Here is a 20088-nt window from a genome sequence, read left to right as displayed (position 1 = left end):
TCTCATCCAGCTACCTGAACAGAGTCAAAATTTTAGAGCAGTCCCACAAAACAGGGTTTTTCCTAGGTACTCTATCACTGCTTTACCTTTCTCCCACCTTGTCTGACTGACCATGCAAGGGCAGATGGACAAGAAGAGAATCTCCTTTTGGGTGGATAATAATGCCCATCTTGATACTGATGGCTCCACACTCATCAGCCTCCAGAGGATTTCTGGAAAAGCCGTGTTTTTACTGGCCTGTTGCAGAAAGGAGCAGGATGCAAGTCACAGGGTGGCTTGTTTGATGTGACTGATTATATTTACATGGCAACCCATCATTTTACACAAAACTGGAGACCGTATGCTTGGCACTGCCAAAAATGTGGTCACATCTAAGGTTCTGAGAAAACTATCCTCAAGATGTTTTGGGACTCCAATTTCCACCAGTCAGGGAACCTCTGAAGGGCCACAGGTTTCCCTCTGCTTAGCTGCATTCAAATTATGATTTTTTATAACATTCAAAGATGTACTTCCCCTCTCAATTCCTTCCTGCCTGACAAACGTGTGGTATCTTGTGCATGAGAATTATTCCCACAATGAACACTTCTGTATAATTATAGCATACCAGGGTTAGTCATGGGAATCAATGAAAGTGCCATTTCTTCCAGAGCTAGAAAGGGAAGGTTTGTACTTCTTTGTGGCTCCAGGTGGGCAGAAGAAGAACCCTTTTTACAGTTTTGCACCTGTGAAAGTTCACACCTATAGAGAGAGTTCAGTTTTTTAGAAACACATGTTATTCTGCACTCTGCTGGGTCAAATAGGAGAAAGAAAAACTACTTTTGAAAGATGAGAACCTTTTGGGAACAGCAATAAGAAACTAGCAGCCTCTCTGCTTAAGAAATGAAGCACTAAGGCAGTGTTTCTCAACCTTGGGAACTTTAAGATGTGTGGACTTCAACTCCCAGAATTCCCCAGCCATCTTGCTGGCTGGAGAATTCTGGGAGTTGAAGTCCACACATCTTAAAGTTCCCAGGGTTGAGAAACACTGCACTAAGGAATGACTCCTTTGAAGCACAGGCAGAGTAAGGGTGTAAATTTTATTTTGTAATCATCTTCTTTCATTCCTTCCTTGGCTTTTATTGGATATGACAGACATTGATGTCACCCATGTCATTAGAAAGTTAAATAGCTATTTTTCATGTATCTGCATGAATATGGTACAAAAAACCAAAATAGTTCATTATATTGATGTAAATATTCTACCCAGCAAGACTACACATTTCACAAATGCTGGCATGATTCATTATAAACATACTTAAAAATATCTCTCCTTTCTGCATTTTCAGTTACAAGTGGAATATTCCAGTGAAATGGTATGAGGGGAATACATCAAATATAATATTCTACAATAAATCAGAATTAGCAGGTAATCATGACTAACGGACAGTTGTTGTTTTTTTATCCGTTCAATCGAGTCCAATTCTTGGAGAATGCCTGGATAAATCCCTGCAGTTTTCTTGGCAAGGTTTTTCAGAAGTGGTTTGCCATTGCTCCCTTCCTAGGGCTGAAAGTGAGTGACTGGCCCGAGGTTGCCCAGCTGGCTTTGTACCTAAGGCAGGACTAGAATTCATGGTCTCCTGTAAATTTCCAGCAATTTCAATGAATACAGAACTTAGCAGCCAGGTTGGTCTCCAGATAATACTAAAAATACTGCACAGATTTATCATTTATTTATGGGAGGATTACAGCTCTGGTTATCATCCTTAAGATCCTGTATAGCATGGATCTAGGCTACTTAAGTGAATGCTTGCTCTTAATTATTCCTCTTTATTCACCATGATTATATGAGGAAGTTCACCTTATAGTGGTATGTCTGGCTCCATAGGGTAAAAGGCTGGAATCCTATGGGTCTACACAATCAACTTCCTGCCTTGGGATAACTACTTGGCATCTTGGTTGGTGTTCTCCCCCTGTCTATGGTATTTGAGACAAAAAGGGCTCCTTCAGCCTGTACTGCCCTTCTGGAGAGTAAGAGATAAAAACAGAAATAATGAAATATTTTTTATTGCAGTAAACCAATTCTTACTGAAGTAAACAAAATCAAATTTTATTTAAAAGAAAAATGATCAAACATAAAACCTATTTTAACTTCAAATATTAACAAGCAACCATTGACCCTTAAAGAAGAGAAAGGGAGAGTTGACTTGATAAGACAGATGCTTCAAAAATGCTTCAAAGGTGCGGTGGGGTGGATGAAACAAAATGTATGTTCTAGTGACACCACAAGAGGGAGCTGATTTGTTACAAACTACTATTTTAATACTCAGCTCAGGATCTTTCAGCCCTCCAAGTTCATCATGGAAATATAAAGACTGTAAAGTTATATTAATCAACATTATTCAAAATACATACTAATCCTCAGTTTGGACTGAGCCTTAAGTGGAAAAGAAACAGCTTATCTAATACACACAGCAAAATAAAATAAAAGGATTTAATGCAGATTAAATTAAATTAATGCAGATAACCCAGCCAGTTTAGTCTAGTGGTTAAGGCTCCAAGCTAGAATCCAGGAGACTGTGAGTTCTAGTCCCTCATTAGGCATGAAATCCAGCTGGATGACTTTGGGCCAGTTGCTTTCTCTCAGCCCACATCAGGCTCGGGCAACAAGCCAGTTGGTCAATTCCTATTGCAACCAATGGATCAACATTCGGTTGATCCAAAAAAGCAGATTCTGCACCCATGGGGAAAAAAGCTAGGAAGGAAAAAAATGCAGATTTCCTGGGTAAAACATTTACCTATTTCTGCAGAAACAAACAATTTTGATGCAAAGTCCTCTGCTCTTCCCTGGATCACCCTTGGCTTTTGGGGAATTGGGGCCATTTATTAGAGCTGTTGGAGATATGGTTCTCTCCCTTGTTTTCCCAACTCAGAAGCAGCAGTTTCTTGTTCTCTGGAGTTATGCCTTTGTCTTAAGGATTCAAATCTCCTAAATCCAGCAAAAGGTGGGGGGGGGGGCGAGTTGGGGCATCAAAGTGACAAAGCATACCGCCCCCAGTGCTGATTCTGCTTAAGATGGAAAAAATGTGTATTCCCAGTCTGGGCAGCTGCTGGGAATGCAGGCTGGCATAACAACACACTTATGGTGCTGATTTATCTTTTTATGGCTTTTTAAGAAGCCCTACTGTAAAAACACACTTTTTTAAAAAAAAATGTTTATTGCTTTTACTGTTTGATTTTATCTTTAGTTCTAACTTTGTTTTTATGTTTTCTTGTAAACTGCCAAGGGACTTCAGTCAGTGGTATAACAAATGTGATTAATAAATAATGAATGAAGAAGTTGTCATACTCTGAACAAGACAGAGGTGCTATTTGGGGAGAACAGAGAGAAATCTTCCTCTCTGTTGCTCTTTTTAGATCACAGAGGACACCATTCTGGCTGAGAAACAAGATTCTTGGCCTATGCCAGGGTCACCATATCTCTGAATAGCAATTGCTGGGAATGTGGGCAAGGGGGCACAATTGCTTTCATCCCTACTTGATAGGCTGGCCATAAGCTGGCCACAGTGAGGAAGAAAAAACACTACCACCATCACCCCATACTGGCTAGGCCAACTCTATCCAAATACCTTTCTAATGCAAAGAAAGAGGGAGAATCTCTCCTTGCATTGCCCTGAAACATGAAGGTCAGGAAGGACTAGGAGGTTGCACCCTTTTTCTCCATCCTTGAGTGGATGGGGTTGGCTCAGGGGTGGGATTCCACCCCCCCTCCCGAGAGAATCTATTCCACCCTACTTGTGTGTGCCTGGATTCAAGCATGCAAAGCATAGAGTAGATGTTGTAGGATAATCTGAGATTATTGGCGACAAAGCACTGATCTGAAACTAAGAAAATACCGATCTATTTAAAACCAGCTTATTGATTTGTGGATGAATTACAGACTTCCTGACTTACAGTTCATGCATTTAGGCTATTATCCTGGTTAAGAATAAACCACAACAGGCACCCATGGTCAGACTAGATGCTACTTACCCTATGCAGTTAGCAGCCAAACAGTTTCCTTTTTTGAAATATCTGTCAGAGAATATCATTTTATCTGTAACTGCAGCAAACAGCATTGAATATTTAGCCCTTTTCTTTCTAGCCCCATTTAGGCTAAGTTAACATACTGTGTAATGCCTAAACAGTGTGATGGCTCAGTTTGCACAACATGGTAAAACAAGAGCTGAATTCCCAAAAGCTGAACCAGAGCTACCCAAGCCTTCTTTAGTTTAGGCTAGCATGTGATGTGAACCCAGTCTTAGTGAAAAGAAAAGACCTTCCTTGGCACTGTTTGTAATGCTGTACACAGCGAAGAGGGGGTAGGGTGGGAGTTGATTGCACTGCTGAAAATGTTAGAGGAAAAACAAATAGCCAGATGTGAGAAAACCCCCATAAGTCTCCTCTACGGAGTTCTTATGACTGATCAGTTATCCACATCCCGAAACTCAAAGCAGATGAGATGTGAAATGAACCTTACAGCGGCTGTTAATGAGCAGGGGCTTGTAATTATTAGACATATTGCAAGAGGGAATTTAACTTTTCCCCTTTTGCTGAGATCCTGATGAAAAGTGTCTAAGGGTAGAGGATTTTATTCTTAACTGTTTCCACCAAATTTACTTTTGTTGGAAAGGAAATGGTGAAGTCAGCACAAATGTTAAACTCCTCCCCCTACATTCTATTTACCTAATAATCCTCTCTGTGTGTCTCTTTTTCGCACCCACACTAACAACCTTACTATCTGCATTTTAAAAGTAGGCCGGTTAAATGCAGTGTGTGTTGCATCAGTTTTGGCTCTTCCAAATGTTTGTCTTTTGGAAAGATATTTCATACCACTATGATACATTTATAACTCCTTCCTACTTTTTTGTTGTTGATACCACCACAGGAATTACTATTACACAACCCAGTGATCTTCCTCCCAATTCTTTCTTGAAAGTAAACCAAGATCATATTGGTTTTTATCGTGTAAATTATGAAGCCCAAGCCTGGCATGTCTTAGCTGATATTATGATGAATGGCAATCAGGTCAGTCTGCTGAAATTAATCTTTTGGCTCAGTTTTAGTGATGATTACTCACTGCATCTTAATTTTACCCATCAGATATCAACTGCCATTTCTTTTCTTTTTTTTCTCCATAGACTTTCAGTGTGACTGATCGTGCTGGTTTTATAGATGATGCTTTTGCATTGGCCAGGTAGGTGTCATAATTAAATTAATTAAATCATTTATTTGATGTTATATTACAAGTTAGCTAGTTAACATAATATTTAACTCAAGAAAGATATGTAAACTGACAAATGTAAATACATTATAATTCATTCTCTTTCTGCTAAGGTTGCAATCCTATGCACATTTACTTTGGAGTAATATCCAGAAAACTCAGAGGAAGTCACTCCAGATAATTACACATGTCCTAGTTAGCCTTCTAGTCCTTAGGCTTATTCGCTCACTGACATATTTAGTCCCCAAGGAGCATTTTTGAGATAACCCATCCTTGGGTTCTATAGTATAGGTGCTCCATGAGTTCTAGTATCAGTGAATCTGGAAGGTACAGTATGTACCTACTGAATTTGCAACTTGGAATGCCACTATCATTCAGATCTTACTTAACCTCTTTAAAATTTTGTGATGCTCTTCTCTGTTCAAAAGCATACCAAAATTTACATATTGTAACTGGCATAATTTACAATAAAATGTGTTCCAAAGTATGTATTTTGAGAAAATAAAATTAGAGAAAAACAGGTGTTCAGTACATATGCTGTATTGAAATGTATATTTAAATTTGTGTGTCTCTCTATGTGTGTGTGTGTGTGTAATGGATTAATGTAGAAACAGAACTGAGCAGACTTGTGAATAAACAGATCTGAAACTGATGTAGATCAAAAATGAATTGTTCTGTTCTTTCTAAATTACTTTCGGATGCCTTATTCTGAGAGTAGAAGAGGAAAAGAGCTATTCAAAATTAGCATTTCACAAGAGAAATCTTTTTATTCTATTTCCCTCCCATGTTTTGAAATATATTAAAGTCCAGCCTTTTTTTTTTTTTACTATGCTTGGTCATGGAAAAAAATCTACAAGCTATATCATTTTTTACCCCTTTCTTCCTTTGCTCCTTTGTTTTGAAAAAGTGAAATGCCTGTGTTCATCACGGGAACAATAATTTTCAACAGTGAGTCAAAACCTTAAATGTCCATAGTCCATTCCTTTTGCTTCCCCTATTTTAAAACTTTAGATGCTATCAGGATGTTTTAAACATGTGTAACAATAATCATTCCATTTATATCCTGCAACCCCAGAGCATTTGCCCCATTCTTGCACTCAAACTTTCCCCCAGTTCCCTTCCTTTCAGTATGCTATAGTGGTTAAATGCTGGAGGAAAACTAAGGAAGGCCAACTTCAAGCCTTAACTCAGTCATGATGCCTTATTGGGTGACTTTGGGACAGTTATTGTATCTTAGCCTAACCTACCCCAGAGATGTCATCAGGTAGGGAGAACTGGAGGATGTAGTACTGTATGTGCTTCCTTGATCTTCTGCAGGAAAGGCAAGATATAAAATCAATGAATAACAATGCATATTGTTGCTAAAAAATACCAGTTCCCTTGCTGGTTCTACCTACTCACCAACATCATATGTACAGTATGTATGTATCTGTATACAAGCAGCAAGGTTACTTGTGATAGATTATTGTAGTACAAAACCACAAGAGGAAGAAAAAGCTCTCAGCTCTGATACTCAGCAGTCTTGTTACTCCAAGAATTGAAGTTTTCCCTTGCTGTCTGAAGACTACTGCTGAAGAGAGCCAGTTTGGTCTAGTGGCTAAGGTTCTGGGCTAGAAACCAGGAGTCTGTGAGTTCTAGTCCCGCCTAAGGCATGAAAGCCAGCTGGGTGACCTTGGGCCAGTCATTTTATCTCAGCCCAACTCGCTGCAATGTAGACTAGCCTCCTCATGGTATACCCTGGGCAACATGACTTGTTACGGCTAAATAATCTACACATCTGGCTGCTAGACCTCACAAGGATTTCCCAGCAAGAAAGAAAAAGCAGCATTAACACCAAACTGCTATGCCATATGATTAAAAAAAAAAACTGCTGCTGAAGTCTTGCCTTTGGGTTGGAGGTTTCTCTTTCCCACATCTCTGCTCTCTTCCTGACTTACTCCTTTCTTGAAACACCCACACACATGCTTACTTTCAGTTCCTTTTTTAATAAAACAAACTCTCCAGTTAAGGAAATACTGGGACTGTTTTAACCCTCCTTCCCAAGGAGCACCAAAACTCTGGATCCCAGGAGGGAAAAAATGCCTGCTCACTCCAGGTGGTGAGTTCACTCTTCCACAAAAGATAAGGTAATAGGTTTTTGAAAGAGAGAACATGGATTGTAGCAGCTGCAATGACTCCCTGCTGTGCAGGTCAAATTCAAAGTGTTAGTTTTAACTCATAATTCCCTTTACAGTTTGGGTCCTGCTTACTGAAAGGTATGACTTGCCCAGTATACAGTTTGACCAACTAGGAGTTCCTTTCATCTCCTCAGGATCTGCCTCAGATGCTGCCCAGAAAGGAGGCCCAGCTAGAAAGGACAAACCCCAGGGCCTTCTCAGTGGTAGCACCAATATTGTGCAATTCCTTCCCCCGGAGGTGCGACCTTCATCCTCTCCAACTGCTTTTAAAAGACATTTGAAATCTTACTTTTATAAACAAGCTTTCCTTGATTGACACTTTGTGTTTATCATTTATGTTTGGTGGCTGGGCAATATTTTATGTAGTTTTATTGTTATTGTATTGCTCTTATGCTATATTTTATTAATTGAGGATTAGGTCATCAAATGCTGTGGGTTGGCTTGTGGATAGAATTTCAGCAGCAAATAATTAATAAGTAAATGATATTCCATGGGATTTAATTCCTGAGAAGTTTCTTCATTTTCCTTGTTCTCCATTTTCCCTCTTAGAGCTGGACTTCTGAAGTATGCTGATGCATTGAACCTTACAAAATATCTGAAAGATGAGGAAGAATATATACCATGGCAAAGAGCTGTAGTAGCCATATCCTATATTGGACACATGTTTGAAGATGATAACACACTCTATCCCAAATTTCAGGTGAAGTTCCCTGAGAAACTGTATATACTCTGAAAACAACAATAAAATCTCTAGTCCTCACCTTCATTTACCTCCTGCAGTAATGCTGAAGAACTGACTGCATCAATCTGGACATTTTTCAAAAACAAATAAGTAGTACTGCATTTATGAAATGTGTATTACAAGCTAAATGTGTGTTCTGCAACAAAGTGTTACTGTATGGAAGGCTCCTGTTCAGAAGTCCTACCTGCCCCAAATTGTATTCTTTTTCACTGATATTCTATTCAATTCCCAGGATTCTGTGATTCTGTTTTGCAGCAATCAGCATTCTGTGAACATTAAACATGCTCAGTTGTTAGCAGGATATTTTTAAAGTATTTCCCTTTTAGCAAATTTTAGAAGTATTAGTGATGCTTATATCAATCTAGAGATTCCTCCTAAACCCACCAATTTTTCTCCCTTATGAATGGACAGTGTAATTGTGGAGTGTGGATACTTGGAATATGAAAGGCAGGGAAGCAAGGTTAGTTTTATGTTGCCTATGTGTTAGTCTCTCTGTACCCTCACCCCTTGCCCCCCAAATCCATAAGCCTTATGAAAGAAATACTTGTATTAGACCAAGTCAAGATCAAGATCAAGTCACAAAACAGCTTGTAGGCTTTTGAGTTCTGCAGTGTTTTGAAGAAGTCTTCATCAGCAGAAAAGAGGAAGAAGAGAATTTGGTTGCTTTTCACACTTCGTGCCTGCATGTAGTTATAGTCTGGTACAGAGAAGGAATAGGTGGCAGATATACATATTGGTTTGTTTCAAGTAACTCCAACCAATTTTCAACCCCTCAAAACACAGTAGCCTTGATATTGGAAAACAGAAATAGAAACTAGACAACTGAACTAGAAATAATTATAGAAGAGAAAGCAAGCAAGCAAGCAAGCAAGCTATTTTGGGGGGAATACAAAAGTTTGTATGCTATTCTGTAATTTCAGATTTAAGAATGAATTGATTACTCTGTACAATGAGATGTTTCAGGGATTCTAGAATTTTGCCGTTTCTGTGATATAAAGGTCACTCACACATATAAATAATGCAAATGATGTGCATTAATACTGCAACAGATGTCCATTATCCATCAGTAGACTGACATGAGATAAATCCAGATCAAACCCAACCTGTTATTAGAGAGATTTAATACCAGTCCCTCTCAAGAAAACAGCAATCTTGTACTATTTCATTGGAACAATGTTGTTTACAAAACAGAATGCAGACTTTTGTGAAAACAATGGTGCAGTTGAAATGTGTGCAGTGGGGAGGCTATCTGGCCAGACACAATAACAGCAGGATAAAGAATAACCTGCTTTCTTTCCTGAAGCCTCACATTCTAGTGACTTTCCAGTCACTGTCAAAGATCCATTTAATGCAAAGCTTCTGGTTTTATGGCCTCAAGTTAGCCCATAAAAAGATCGTATTTTAACCATGCTCATTCCCAACTATTCAACACATCATTTTTATCAACTGCCACAGTGATGACACAAACTCTCATCCATTTCAATCAGTACTGAATTCCTAATATCTAGTATCAGAGAGGATGAATGTTGGTGGCTAGTATAGAAATGCCAGTCAGGTGTTTATTGCTGATGGTCTGCTTAATGCTAATGATTCTGAGAGCTTTCTTAAATGTAATTAGGCTATTTAAATCTGATTCCTATGCAGAGATTTCAACATAAATCATTATTGCTTCTGTTTTCCAGAAATATTTTGGTAGCCTGGTCAAGCCCATTGCAAATAAACTGAAATGGGAGAATGATGAGGACCATATCAAGAGGTGAATCATTTGTTTCAACTACTTTATATACAGACTTGTTTTTGAGCATTGTATTTTGAGTATTATCTTTCAAATGACCCTTGGATGTCCCACTTGGATGATGTTTATCAGCTCTTTCTTTATTTGTTGGATCAAAGTTATAGATAAATGAAATCTTGTACGTAATGAGATTTAAGCATCCTATTTATGTTAGAGGATGGCAGCCACCCTTGTTAGCATTAAACAGACAAAAAGAACTAAACAGCTGTACTAATCAGCTTTTTAATTGGCTGCATGTGCATGAGACAGAGAGAAGAATGTGGGGGTGAAGATAGTCTTAAAGCTTAGTGCTTCCAGATAAGGATGTTTTTTTTTAAAAATGTGAAATTACCCTGCCCTGTTTTCTTCCATTGGTAATTTGCCTGTGTTTTCGATGCCCTTTAACCATAAAAAGAGAATCATTCAGCAGTGAAAGATGGTATAACCTCACAGTTCTTTTTGACTGATAGTTCTATCAACCTTGCCTCTAGAATCACTCTTAATTTCATCATCAACATTCACTCAAATCTGCCTCCCATAGTGTTTGATCCACGCTGGGACAATATGATAGGGCATGCGGTAATGTAACATTTCCCTAGAAGGAATGTGATGTGATAATCATATCAATATCCTCCAGTTTCAATAGTTGCTTTTTATGATAAACATTTTGGTCGTTTCCCAAGTATCTGTATGATTACATGAATCACATATCAAATACTGGGCCTTTTCGAGCATTCCACTGAAAGCACAGGGTACCTCCATTGGCTTCTGCTTCTGGCCCTTTTTCTTCTTGACTTTCGGTGTCCAGCAGGAGATCTGAAAGGGAGCTGGTCTTGTGTGTGCTTGAATGGGAGTGCACCTCTCAGTGTCAGCTTGGATCCTGCTTTAGTCAGGTACTGGCCTGTACAAGCAGATGTATTTATATTCAAGCTGAATATACTGTACAGTATCTTCCCTTTAGACCTTCTGCTGAACAAATAGGAAACAGGACTTCATTTGAATGCCTGAAGAGAGCTTCTGTAAGTACTGTATAAAGTATCTACAGGTAAAAAGACCATGTGGTCTTTTTCCTTCCTTCCTACAACAATTCCTATCTTATACCCCACTTCTGCTTTTCAGAAACCCCTCATTTTCAGAAGTGGGTTGCCACGTGCCCTGCAGCTGCTGTTTGAGGCTTGAATGTGTGTAGGTCTAATAAGTATATGTACATATAGTGTAATATGTATGCATACAACATACATACCACCCGGTCAGGCAGAGAAGGCATGATACGGACCCTATCTGTGAAAGAATGTCAATTGGTGGGGCCCAGGAAAAGAGACTTCTCTGCCATTGCCCCCGCCTTATGGACCCTTCTCCCCCCAGAAGTGAGGGAAGCCCCCTTTCTCCCGGCCTTTTGGAAAGGAGTGAAGACCTGGCTCTGCCAGCTCGCATGGGTTATGAGGAGGAGCAACCAACCCTGGGGGTGGTTAGCACCCTGAAGATGCTCCCGTGAATTAAGAACTTTTTAACACCTCTGTCTTAGATTGTACTTTTATGTAAGAATATTGTTTTATTGTATTTCAATGATTATTTATTCTTGTTTTTATTGTAAACTGCCCAAAGTCACTCCCTGAGTGAGATGGGTGGTGACTAAATTTGAAGAATGAATGTATGAATAAGTAAATAAATATTTCAAACAAATAAAACATACCTTTCCTTCCTCCTTTTCTCCAGCCTCCTTAGCACAACTGTTTTGGAATTTGCATGCAATATGGATGACCCAGAGGCTTTGTGGAATGCCTCTTCATTGTTTAAGCAGTGGCTAACTGGAACAAGGTGACTCTACATATTTATGTGTAGAAGCATATGGGATCCATAGGCAAAGTGAAATGGAAGATAGGCCTCTTTCCTTAACAGTATCATTCTCTTCCATGTTAGTCCAGATGTAAATTTCCGTCTCCTGGTGTACCGCTTTGGGATGCAGCACTCCGGGGATGAGCAAGCGTGGAATTACATGTTTCAGAAGTACCAAAATACAACATTAGCTCAAGAAAAGGAGAAGCTTCTATATGGCCTGGCATCAGTGAAAAATATCACTTTGCTGAACAGGTTTCTTTACATTATCTTTAACTTGCTGTATTAGAAGTATTCATTTGCTGTTCTTCAATCCTGGTTCTCAAAGCAACAAAAAGGTGATGGTGGAGGAACTTGAAGCAGAGTTTCTAAGCATGTGCTTAGTGCATAGAGACATTTAGCAGGAAGCAAGAGGCTCTTAAAGAAATCAGTGATTAATTTCCCAATAGATATAATGCTATCTTTCTAACAGCCTTTCACCAATAGTTACACTGGGACCATGGGTTATGGTTTCATATACACAGGATTGCCTAAAGCAGTAGCTTTCAAAGTGTGTTTCCCTGCCTCTCAACTGCAAAGTTTCTTGAAATTGATCAGGGAATTCTGTAACTGACAGCAAGAATAATGGACAACTTCCCTAAAGCACCATAAGCTAACTCAACCTACCAATCTTGCAAACTGGAACTGAAGGGAAGTGCTACATATGTTTTGCTTAGTTTACATGGGCAACCATGAGCCCAGCTGACTTAGCCAATGTCCTGAATCATAACCGATGTCATATATAACACAGAAATGTATCATCTTAATGCATCAAGGAGGGTCTAGTCTAATGCTCCCCACTCACCATGCTCCTTAAATCTTTCTTGATTGCTGTCTGGAGGATTCTGAGGTGGTTGTGTTTTTTTTAAGTTTCGTACTTCATGTAAATTAGGTTGAGAAAAGCAGTTTATATTTCATTTTCTATGCAGTCCTAATGAGGTACTAATCATCAGATATACTTGCTTGGTTTTTGCTTCTAGATTCTTAAATTGCATCAGAAATACAAGTCTCATAAGAAGTCAGGATGTGTTCACTGTCTTGAGATATATCTCCTTTAATAGCTATGGCAAAACTATGGCTTGGGACTGGGTACGGCTCAACTGGGAATATTTGGTCAAACGGTAAGTGCCTGCTTCCTAGACGGTTCTCTCTCTTTTTGAAACCACTTTAATTTTTGTTAAAAAAATATTCCTAAATACAAGGACATCCAATTTTAACATGTCCAAATGCCATCAAAGCTGGAAGATAAATTTGCTTCATCTTGTGGTTTCCTGTTTTGTGAAAACAGGGATACCCTTAGATTGTTATTTGCATAATAAATTTAGAAATAGTGTTTGTGCAGAACCTTCCCAAGACATTTGGCTGCCTCTGGTCACTTCACATGCAGAAAGAGCAAAATGCATAGCTGCAGATGAAGCAGAAAGGGCCTCAAATCTCCAGGGCCTGATATTGATCAGGAACCATGCTGGAAAAGGGAATGGAACAAGTCCATAAATAGGTCATATGTCCCCTACCCAGATTCTGGGGTTTAAAAAAATTGTTTTTTTCTATGACTGGAGTTGCCTCTGAACTGTCCTACTCTGACACTCTCCTATGGAAATTGGAAAAGTGGACTGAAGCCAAAAGGGACAGAAAAGGTCAATCTAAGCCAGATCAGGTCCACCCTTAAGCAAGCCCAAGTATTTTCTCTTCTGGAAGCAAACTGTTGGAAGAAAGAGCCTGGCTTCATCCCAGGTTCTGCCTTGAGGGGCTTGAAGGAGGCTCTTCCATTGCTCACATGGAAGAAAGATGCCACTGCCAATCACATGGGCTTTTCTTGTTGGAATGAAGAGAGGTGTTTTTGCTCTTCAATCGCAGGAGAGAAAGGGAAAGATTGAGATTCTTTATTACAGCCTGTGACCAATCTATAAAGCATATTGCATACTTAAAAGTAATATTAATTAATTTAGGTAAGCATGTTAATTGAACTACTGCACATCGTACATATTTCATGACAAAATTTGACCACACTTAAAAAAAAAATATTGCTTGAGTCCAAAAGGTATAGCTGTAAATGAAACTGATCAGAATGCCCAGGGAATTTGGTTAGGTGCTGGATTATCAGCTTATGGCAGATATCATCATCTTTAAAATAAACAGTATAATAAGATATGTCTGATGGTTTCAGGGCTTCCTTCTTGGTGTGGGCATCATCTAGATTCAAATGGAATGCCCTTATATTTCCCCTATGGAAGCAGCAAAACATCTTGGGCTAGCATTGTATCTAGACTATGCTGATAGTTTTACTAAGATTTACTAAGTGTAATTCATTTAAAGCCTGTTTGAAACAAGCTGCCTTCAAATTTTGAGGGAGGTTTGACAAAATGTCTTCTGGGATGTCCTGTCCTAGGTTAGTAGAACTCCTGGCAGGCTTGTTTAAGAGCAAGTTCTCTCAAATCAACACAAAGAGTAAGCAAGACATTGTTTTGCTCACAGACTACTCTGGGGAAGGAAGCAATTTTAATTTTCTACATAGCCAGGAACACAGGCATAGGAAATTAAAATGTCTGCTTGCTGCAGTGTATAGGATCCTGATTAGGTCCAGTCCCTACCCAGTGGCTATTAGCTGTAGAGATGATAATGTTGATGGTGATGATGATGATGATCTCTTTCCATTAAGTATTTTATCCTGAAAGCCAATATATAGTAACCTCCATGTTTGGCATGCATACTGTAAATATGAATATGTTCTTTTTTCACAGATACACTCTTAATGATAGAAATCTTGGCCGCCTAATATCAAGAATAACAGGCACATTTAACACAGAGCTCCAGCTTTGGCAGGTAAGGACACAGTCTGGTTACCTACTGTTCAGATGTCCAGTTCTCTAGATATGAAAGATGCCAGGTACTCTTCCCCATCCCTCATTAGACATCTAATGAGATGGATGTTGATAGGAGAGGGGGATTTCTTGACTGTGGCACTAGGCACCCCATAAAAGCTTGCCTGGTTCCTATGTCTTTTGGGCCTGTATATTCTCCTGACATTTCAAAAAGGGTTTTATTAGGCATTTATGTAAGCATTAACTAGGATGATCAAAGCAGAACATGAATTTAGGAAACGGAAATCTGACAGGAATTTTGCTCTATTTTTTGATGGCAAACAAAAGACTACAATATATACAGCAGTACCTTTCACCTCAAGGCTAGCACAGAATGCCACAGTTCCCCAAAAGACTACCTGTACATTATAACTCAATCAACTATAAGACTTCCCCAAAATAAAACAAAGTAAAATAAAGCAACAACAAACTAAGCCAAAAAGTTCATATCCAGCCACAAGTCAAGGTTGTCGCAGCCCTCAAAGGTTAATAAAAAAAAAGAGAAAAAAAAAGAAAAAAGAAATTGCAGCCCTCGCTGGCAATAAAGTTTCTTAATCCAGCCTAAATATATTTATTTGCAGGACTTATATGGCCGCCTATCTCATGTGTAACCTCTGTTTGTTTTCCCCACTTGTCAGAAGGTCATGTTCTTTTCCACTCTTTCTAGTTTTCCTGAGAATAATCTCTGAAAGTTGTACAACTCAGTTTAAGGTTAGGAGCAATTTAAGTTGAAGCTGAAGAGTTGGATCTGTACATACCCACAATAATGTCATAATTCAAATCAAGCAGCACTCTAGCTGTTCTTAAGGAAGAAAAGAAATGTAGGAAGTTGTAACCAAGAATGCTTCAGAATGCATAGTTAGCCCTGCCCTAATAATGCAACATGAAACATGTCACCAATGATCTAAACTTGAAACAATATGGAATACGGGCAGCTCAGTACTTGCATTATTTTACATTACAGCTATAGCCATGCTAGTTTGTTCTTCATTTCCATGGTCAGATCAGGACTGTACCTGATCCACTTGGAAGGGTAGAGCCAGCAGTCTGTGAATAGTCTGTCTGCTCTGGGACAGTTCCTGGTTCAGAAACAAGATTCTGAAAAAATGGAGCCTAGGCCCATCCACCATCTAGAATGGGAGGAATGTTAGCAACTAAGTAACTCTTAAAAAAAAATCAGAATAAGATATAAATTATAAAAAAGCTAGACCATTACAAGGGGATGAGCCATGCCAAATTTATAAATCAGTTCAAGGACTTTCAACTTATGCTACTTTAAAAAATCTGTGGATTTTTTTTTAAGTACCACAAGATTCTTGCTTTGGGGCAGATGATTTTGCAGCAAAATGGCACTTTCATGAAGAATATCTTATGGCAAATTGAAGACAGGTAGATGGCAGAGTATAAAGAGAGGAGTCAATGATGGTAACATCTGATGATGCACACCTTTTGCATCGGATGTTGAAAATCACCAAAAATCTAAAAGATTGACTCATTGTTTTTTTTTCCTATTAACTAGTTAAGACATCTCATCAAACATTGTCAAACAATTTGTAAGGATGAAAGTCTAGTAAAAATCAGGTGGAGTGAATGGTAAAACTAAGGCTGTCTTTGGCCCTCAAGATTTCTCCAGATGTCTGTTGGTACAACTGAAAGGGGTCTGACTTCATGAGTCATTTAAACTAGAGTGATTGCAAGGATCACTTTGAGCTGAGGGTGTACTTGTTGGTCACCATGTCCAATCTCCTTCTCCCCCCACCCCCCATGGTATTTCTTTCAACCAGTAAATTTTAGCATGACAACCATAGTACACCAAAATTCCAGAACAACAAATCAGGAGTGGAGTTTGAAATCAAATCAAGGTGTTATAAAATTGCTCACTCTATGTCATGTAAATTATAAACTGTTTCGAATTACTCTGATCTGCTTCAGAATTCAGGCTTCATTCCAAATCCAATGCATAGTTTTAGACCAGATACGTAACAACCCAACCAGGTATAACAGAGTTCATAGCCCATTTACCGAATGTACGTGATGTTTAAGTACTGGCTTGTAGCTTTATAAAAATGATATACCCCTAAAATTCTGCAAATTGGAGATACATGAAACTGTTTGCTCTTCTGGGTAACCAGTTCTATTACATTAATGTTTGTACATGTTTTATCTTCTTAAGATGGAAAATTTCTTTGAGAGATATCCTAATGCTGGAGCAGGAGAAGCATCAAGAAAGCAAGCTTTGGAAACTACAAAGAGCAATATTGAATGGCTAAAACAATACCGAGATGAGATAGCAGCCTGGCTCGAAAGTTCAAATCAGCCAATTGCATAATTGGGTCTCACTCCTCATGAAAATCTTAAGATTTTTTTAAAAAAATGTATCAACATGGTAATTAGCAGAAATACTACATTCAGATTTTGAAAGCGCTGCCAACTTTGAAATACATTAATTTATTGAAATGTATATTGAAACTAGCCAGACAGTCATTCTCAGATGTTCCTGTAAATGTTTGTCTCTTAGAACATTTGTACATTTTAATTGGACAAAGTGTAAAATTATCATTTGCCCATACACAATTACAGGATCTCCATTACCTTTATGAGCATTACTGATGTATGTACTTACCACATACCCACCACTCTGAAAATAAATCCTTTCTTTATACAAACACTTATTATTCCATCTGCTCAGGAGGCCCTTTCAAATAAAACTTCATAGAATCCATTCCAAAGGGAGAGCTTTGCCTCCATTCAGAAAAAAACTAGATAAAATATATATATTCTCCTAGAAATAAAAGCACCAACCTGATTTTTGGAAACAATTTTTTTCTACTATATATATATATATAGGTAGACTGTTATTGTCTTTTTTGATATTTCATAGAGGGATGTTTGTAGTTTAAAGCTATTGTTCTAAAGTGACTGAAAAACCCACAGCTTTGAGGAAGAGTACATCCATGGCAAGAGGAAAATGCATATTCAGAAATCTCAGGTAAAGAATCTTTGGTAGCAAGCCTGATCTAGGAATTCTCATCTTGGACCCTGGAAAGCTGTTACCAGTTAAAATAAAAGAGGAGTCAGCTGTCAGCTTTATGTTATAGCATGGGCACCCAAATATTTTTTTAAAATGTCTAATTCTCACGTCCAGATACAATTTTATATGCGAACACCAAGATCTCACACACATTTGGGCAATCTTGCAAAATATCAGCCATTTGGGATTGGATTTTAACAATGGAAAAAGGCCAGGATACAATTTTATAAACAAATAATTTAATCTGAAGGTTTTATGTATAGCATATAAAGAGGATGTGACTGCTGCAGTACACCTGGGTAGCTGTATTGCCATTCCCTAGAATAATCAACACTGTAGTAAATTGTCAGCCCCACCAGATAGACCAGATCAGAAAAATCAACTCCACAGGAAGACAAGAACTAGACTTCACTGATAGGCTAAAATAACAGAAACTTGCAGGCCTGATTGTGCTTGACCTCCCCCTTTAATGCCCCAATGAAACAGGGAGAGGTTTGCCTGAGTCACTTTCAAATACTATCTTGCTTTCCAGGACTTAAATCATGTTTCAGCCCCCTTTTTTCTGTTCTTGCATATTTCTGTTAAAATCATCTCCTTTATTCTCTAAGTACACAAGCAGCCCAAATCAATACAATACAGCTTGATGTCTGCAGCATAGGAGAGGGTAATCTGACTAGAAAAAAACTGTAAGTTTGGTTTGGTAAGGGTATGAATGTATAAATATATCTCATTTAAATGTAGATACTTGAGCTTGTTTAATGTCATGAATCTAAGCACTTATTTTGAAGTTAAGCTATGCCACATGCACATTACAGTTGTCATCAGGATGCCATCTAAATCAACTTTCCTGCTGGCCCTGGTCCTTCTCTGTTGTAATTTTTGCAAGTTTTTTTTTTAATTGTCAACATCATGGAGAAAGTCTCCATGTCCTATCAGCTGCTATCCAAAATGTCTGTGGGGACATGGAGATTCTCTGCACCACAGCTTCAGTGTCCATCACCAGATTTAAACCGATCCTGGAAATAGTTGATGGTGGTGTTGTGGTGAGAGTCACATGCCAGTGTCCACAATTTGCTTGTAACTCAGAATGCCAACATGTATTGCCTGAATGCTGTTTTGATGTTCAAAATGGTTTGTTTTCATCAATGAAAAATTAAATAACAATATTTCCAATTTTAAAAGTTGGTTTGTCCCATCTTTTAAAAAGGGCACTGCTGATATATTTTAAAACAGTGAAGAAGCAACAATGCTTGGATTAGGTTATTTGTCATTTAAATATTTTATTATTGAGATTGGCCTTCAAAATAGTTCAAAAGGTGTAGTTGATACAGTATGTTATTGAGGTTCTAATTTTAAGGAAGACTTAATCTAATTTGTGCTTCTCTGTCCTGATTTTCTCTTTGCTCCTGTGTCCAAACCAAGTTACATTTCCTATAACTCTATTAATATTCTGTGTGTAGAGGATTAGCCTTAGCTAATGTGATGGCCTTTCTAGAAACAACAGCCAGAAGTAGGGAATCTGGACAAGGACTGTAGTGAGCTGAAGCATTCCACTTCGAGGGGTGAAACTAAAGAAACTTGAGCTGTTTCACAAGAATTCACAATGCAATATATCTCAGGGACAAGCTGCATGCTCACATTGGGCTTGAATTGTCCTGTCCAATGTCCACCAGGACCACCTTTTAGAAAAGTGGGGGACAGGGTCCTTCCAACTCCCACAGCTATATGGGAATTAACCCCCTTTTGCAATAAAGGAGTCTTTAAAAAACCTGCATGTGAAACATGTATGTGAAATGTTTTAAAAAGTAGCTTGAGGTGTTGAACTTCCTACCTCCCTACCCACATATTGCATCCAGATCCAGAATGCCCCACTGTTCTATTTTGAATGAAATAAAACATTAACACTGGGCAAGATGGGACACAGTCAGCATATGCTTTAGTTTGCCTTTTAATTTACTCTAAACAGTCACTTGCTCAAAAGCTGTTCAGCAAAGGAAGGGACAAACTGTGCATGATCTTGAGTGTAGGGACTCCTCACCCACAACATTATGAAAGACAGTAACCAGACTGGTTGCAGAAGTAAGAGGGCTCCAGTCCTTTGTCTTCCTGCAGTTGTTTTTTGTGCTTTGTCTCTTCTACCTGCAATTTCCACCATAAAAGAAAAACCTTTCAAAAAGAAAAATTGGAAAAATGAAAAAGGTGGGTATTAATAAAGGAAGAAAACACACTGCAGAAAGACTTATCAAGGAAAGTAACCTTTCAGTAGCAGATAAAACCAAAAATCATTTAGTCACCTGTGCTAGATTGTCTGACTGACTGACTGACTGATTTACTGACTGACTATGTGTCATCAAGTCATTGTTGACTCTTAGCAACCACATAGATAGGT

The 20088-nt window shown here is 38.5% G+C and overlaps 1 protein-coding gene across 3 annotated transcripts in view; it reads left to right on the top strand.

Moving 5' to 3' along the window:
- Nucleotides 1-18880, top strand: part of ENPEP (glutamyl aminopeptidase) — a 51240-nt gene extending 32360 nt beyond the window's left edge. For all 3 annotated transcript variants that reach the window (XM_063310430.1, XM_063310432.1, XM_063310431.1), the window contains exons 11-20: nt 1326-1405; nt 4904-5043; nt 5157-5212; nt 7966-8116; nt 9841-9914; nt 11649-11750; nt 11853-12023; nt 12788-12928; nt 14549-14630; nt 16842-18880. In XM_063310430.1, the coding sequence (XP_063166500.1) occupies nt 1326-1405; nt 4904-5043; nt 5157-5212; nt 7966-8116; nt 9841-9914; nt 11649-11750; nt 11853-12023; nt 12788-12928; nt 14549-14630; nt 16842-16997 (1153 nt within the window). In that variant the 3' untranslated portion in view covers nt 16998-18880. The remainder of the gene's footprint in view (nt 1-1325; nt 1406-4903; nt 5044-5156; nt 5213-7965; nt 8117-9840; nt 9915-11648; nt 11751-11852; nt 12024-12787; nt 12929-14548; nt 14631-16841) is intronic.
- Nucleotides 18881-20088: the final 1208 nt, after the last annotated feature.

This window comes from Candoia aspera, chromosome 8 (assembly GCF_035149785.1).
Source record: "Candoia aspera isolate rCanAsp1 chromosome 8, rCanAsp1.hap2, whole genome shotgun sequence".
NCBI classification, from domain to species: Eukaryota; Metazoa; Chordata; class Lepidosauria; order Squamata; family Boidae; genus Candoia; species Candoia aspera.
The sequence above is the reverse complement of the archived record's forward strand: the minus strand, read 5'-3'. Positions and strand labels throughout refer to the sequence as shown.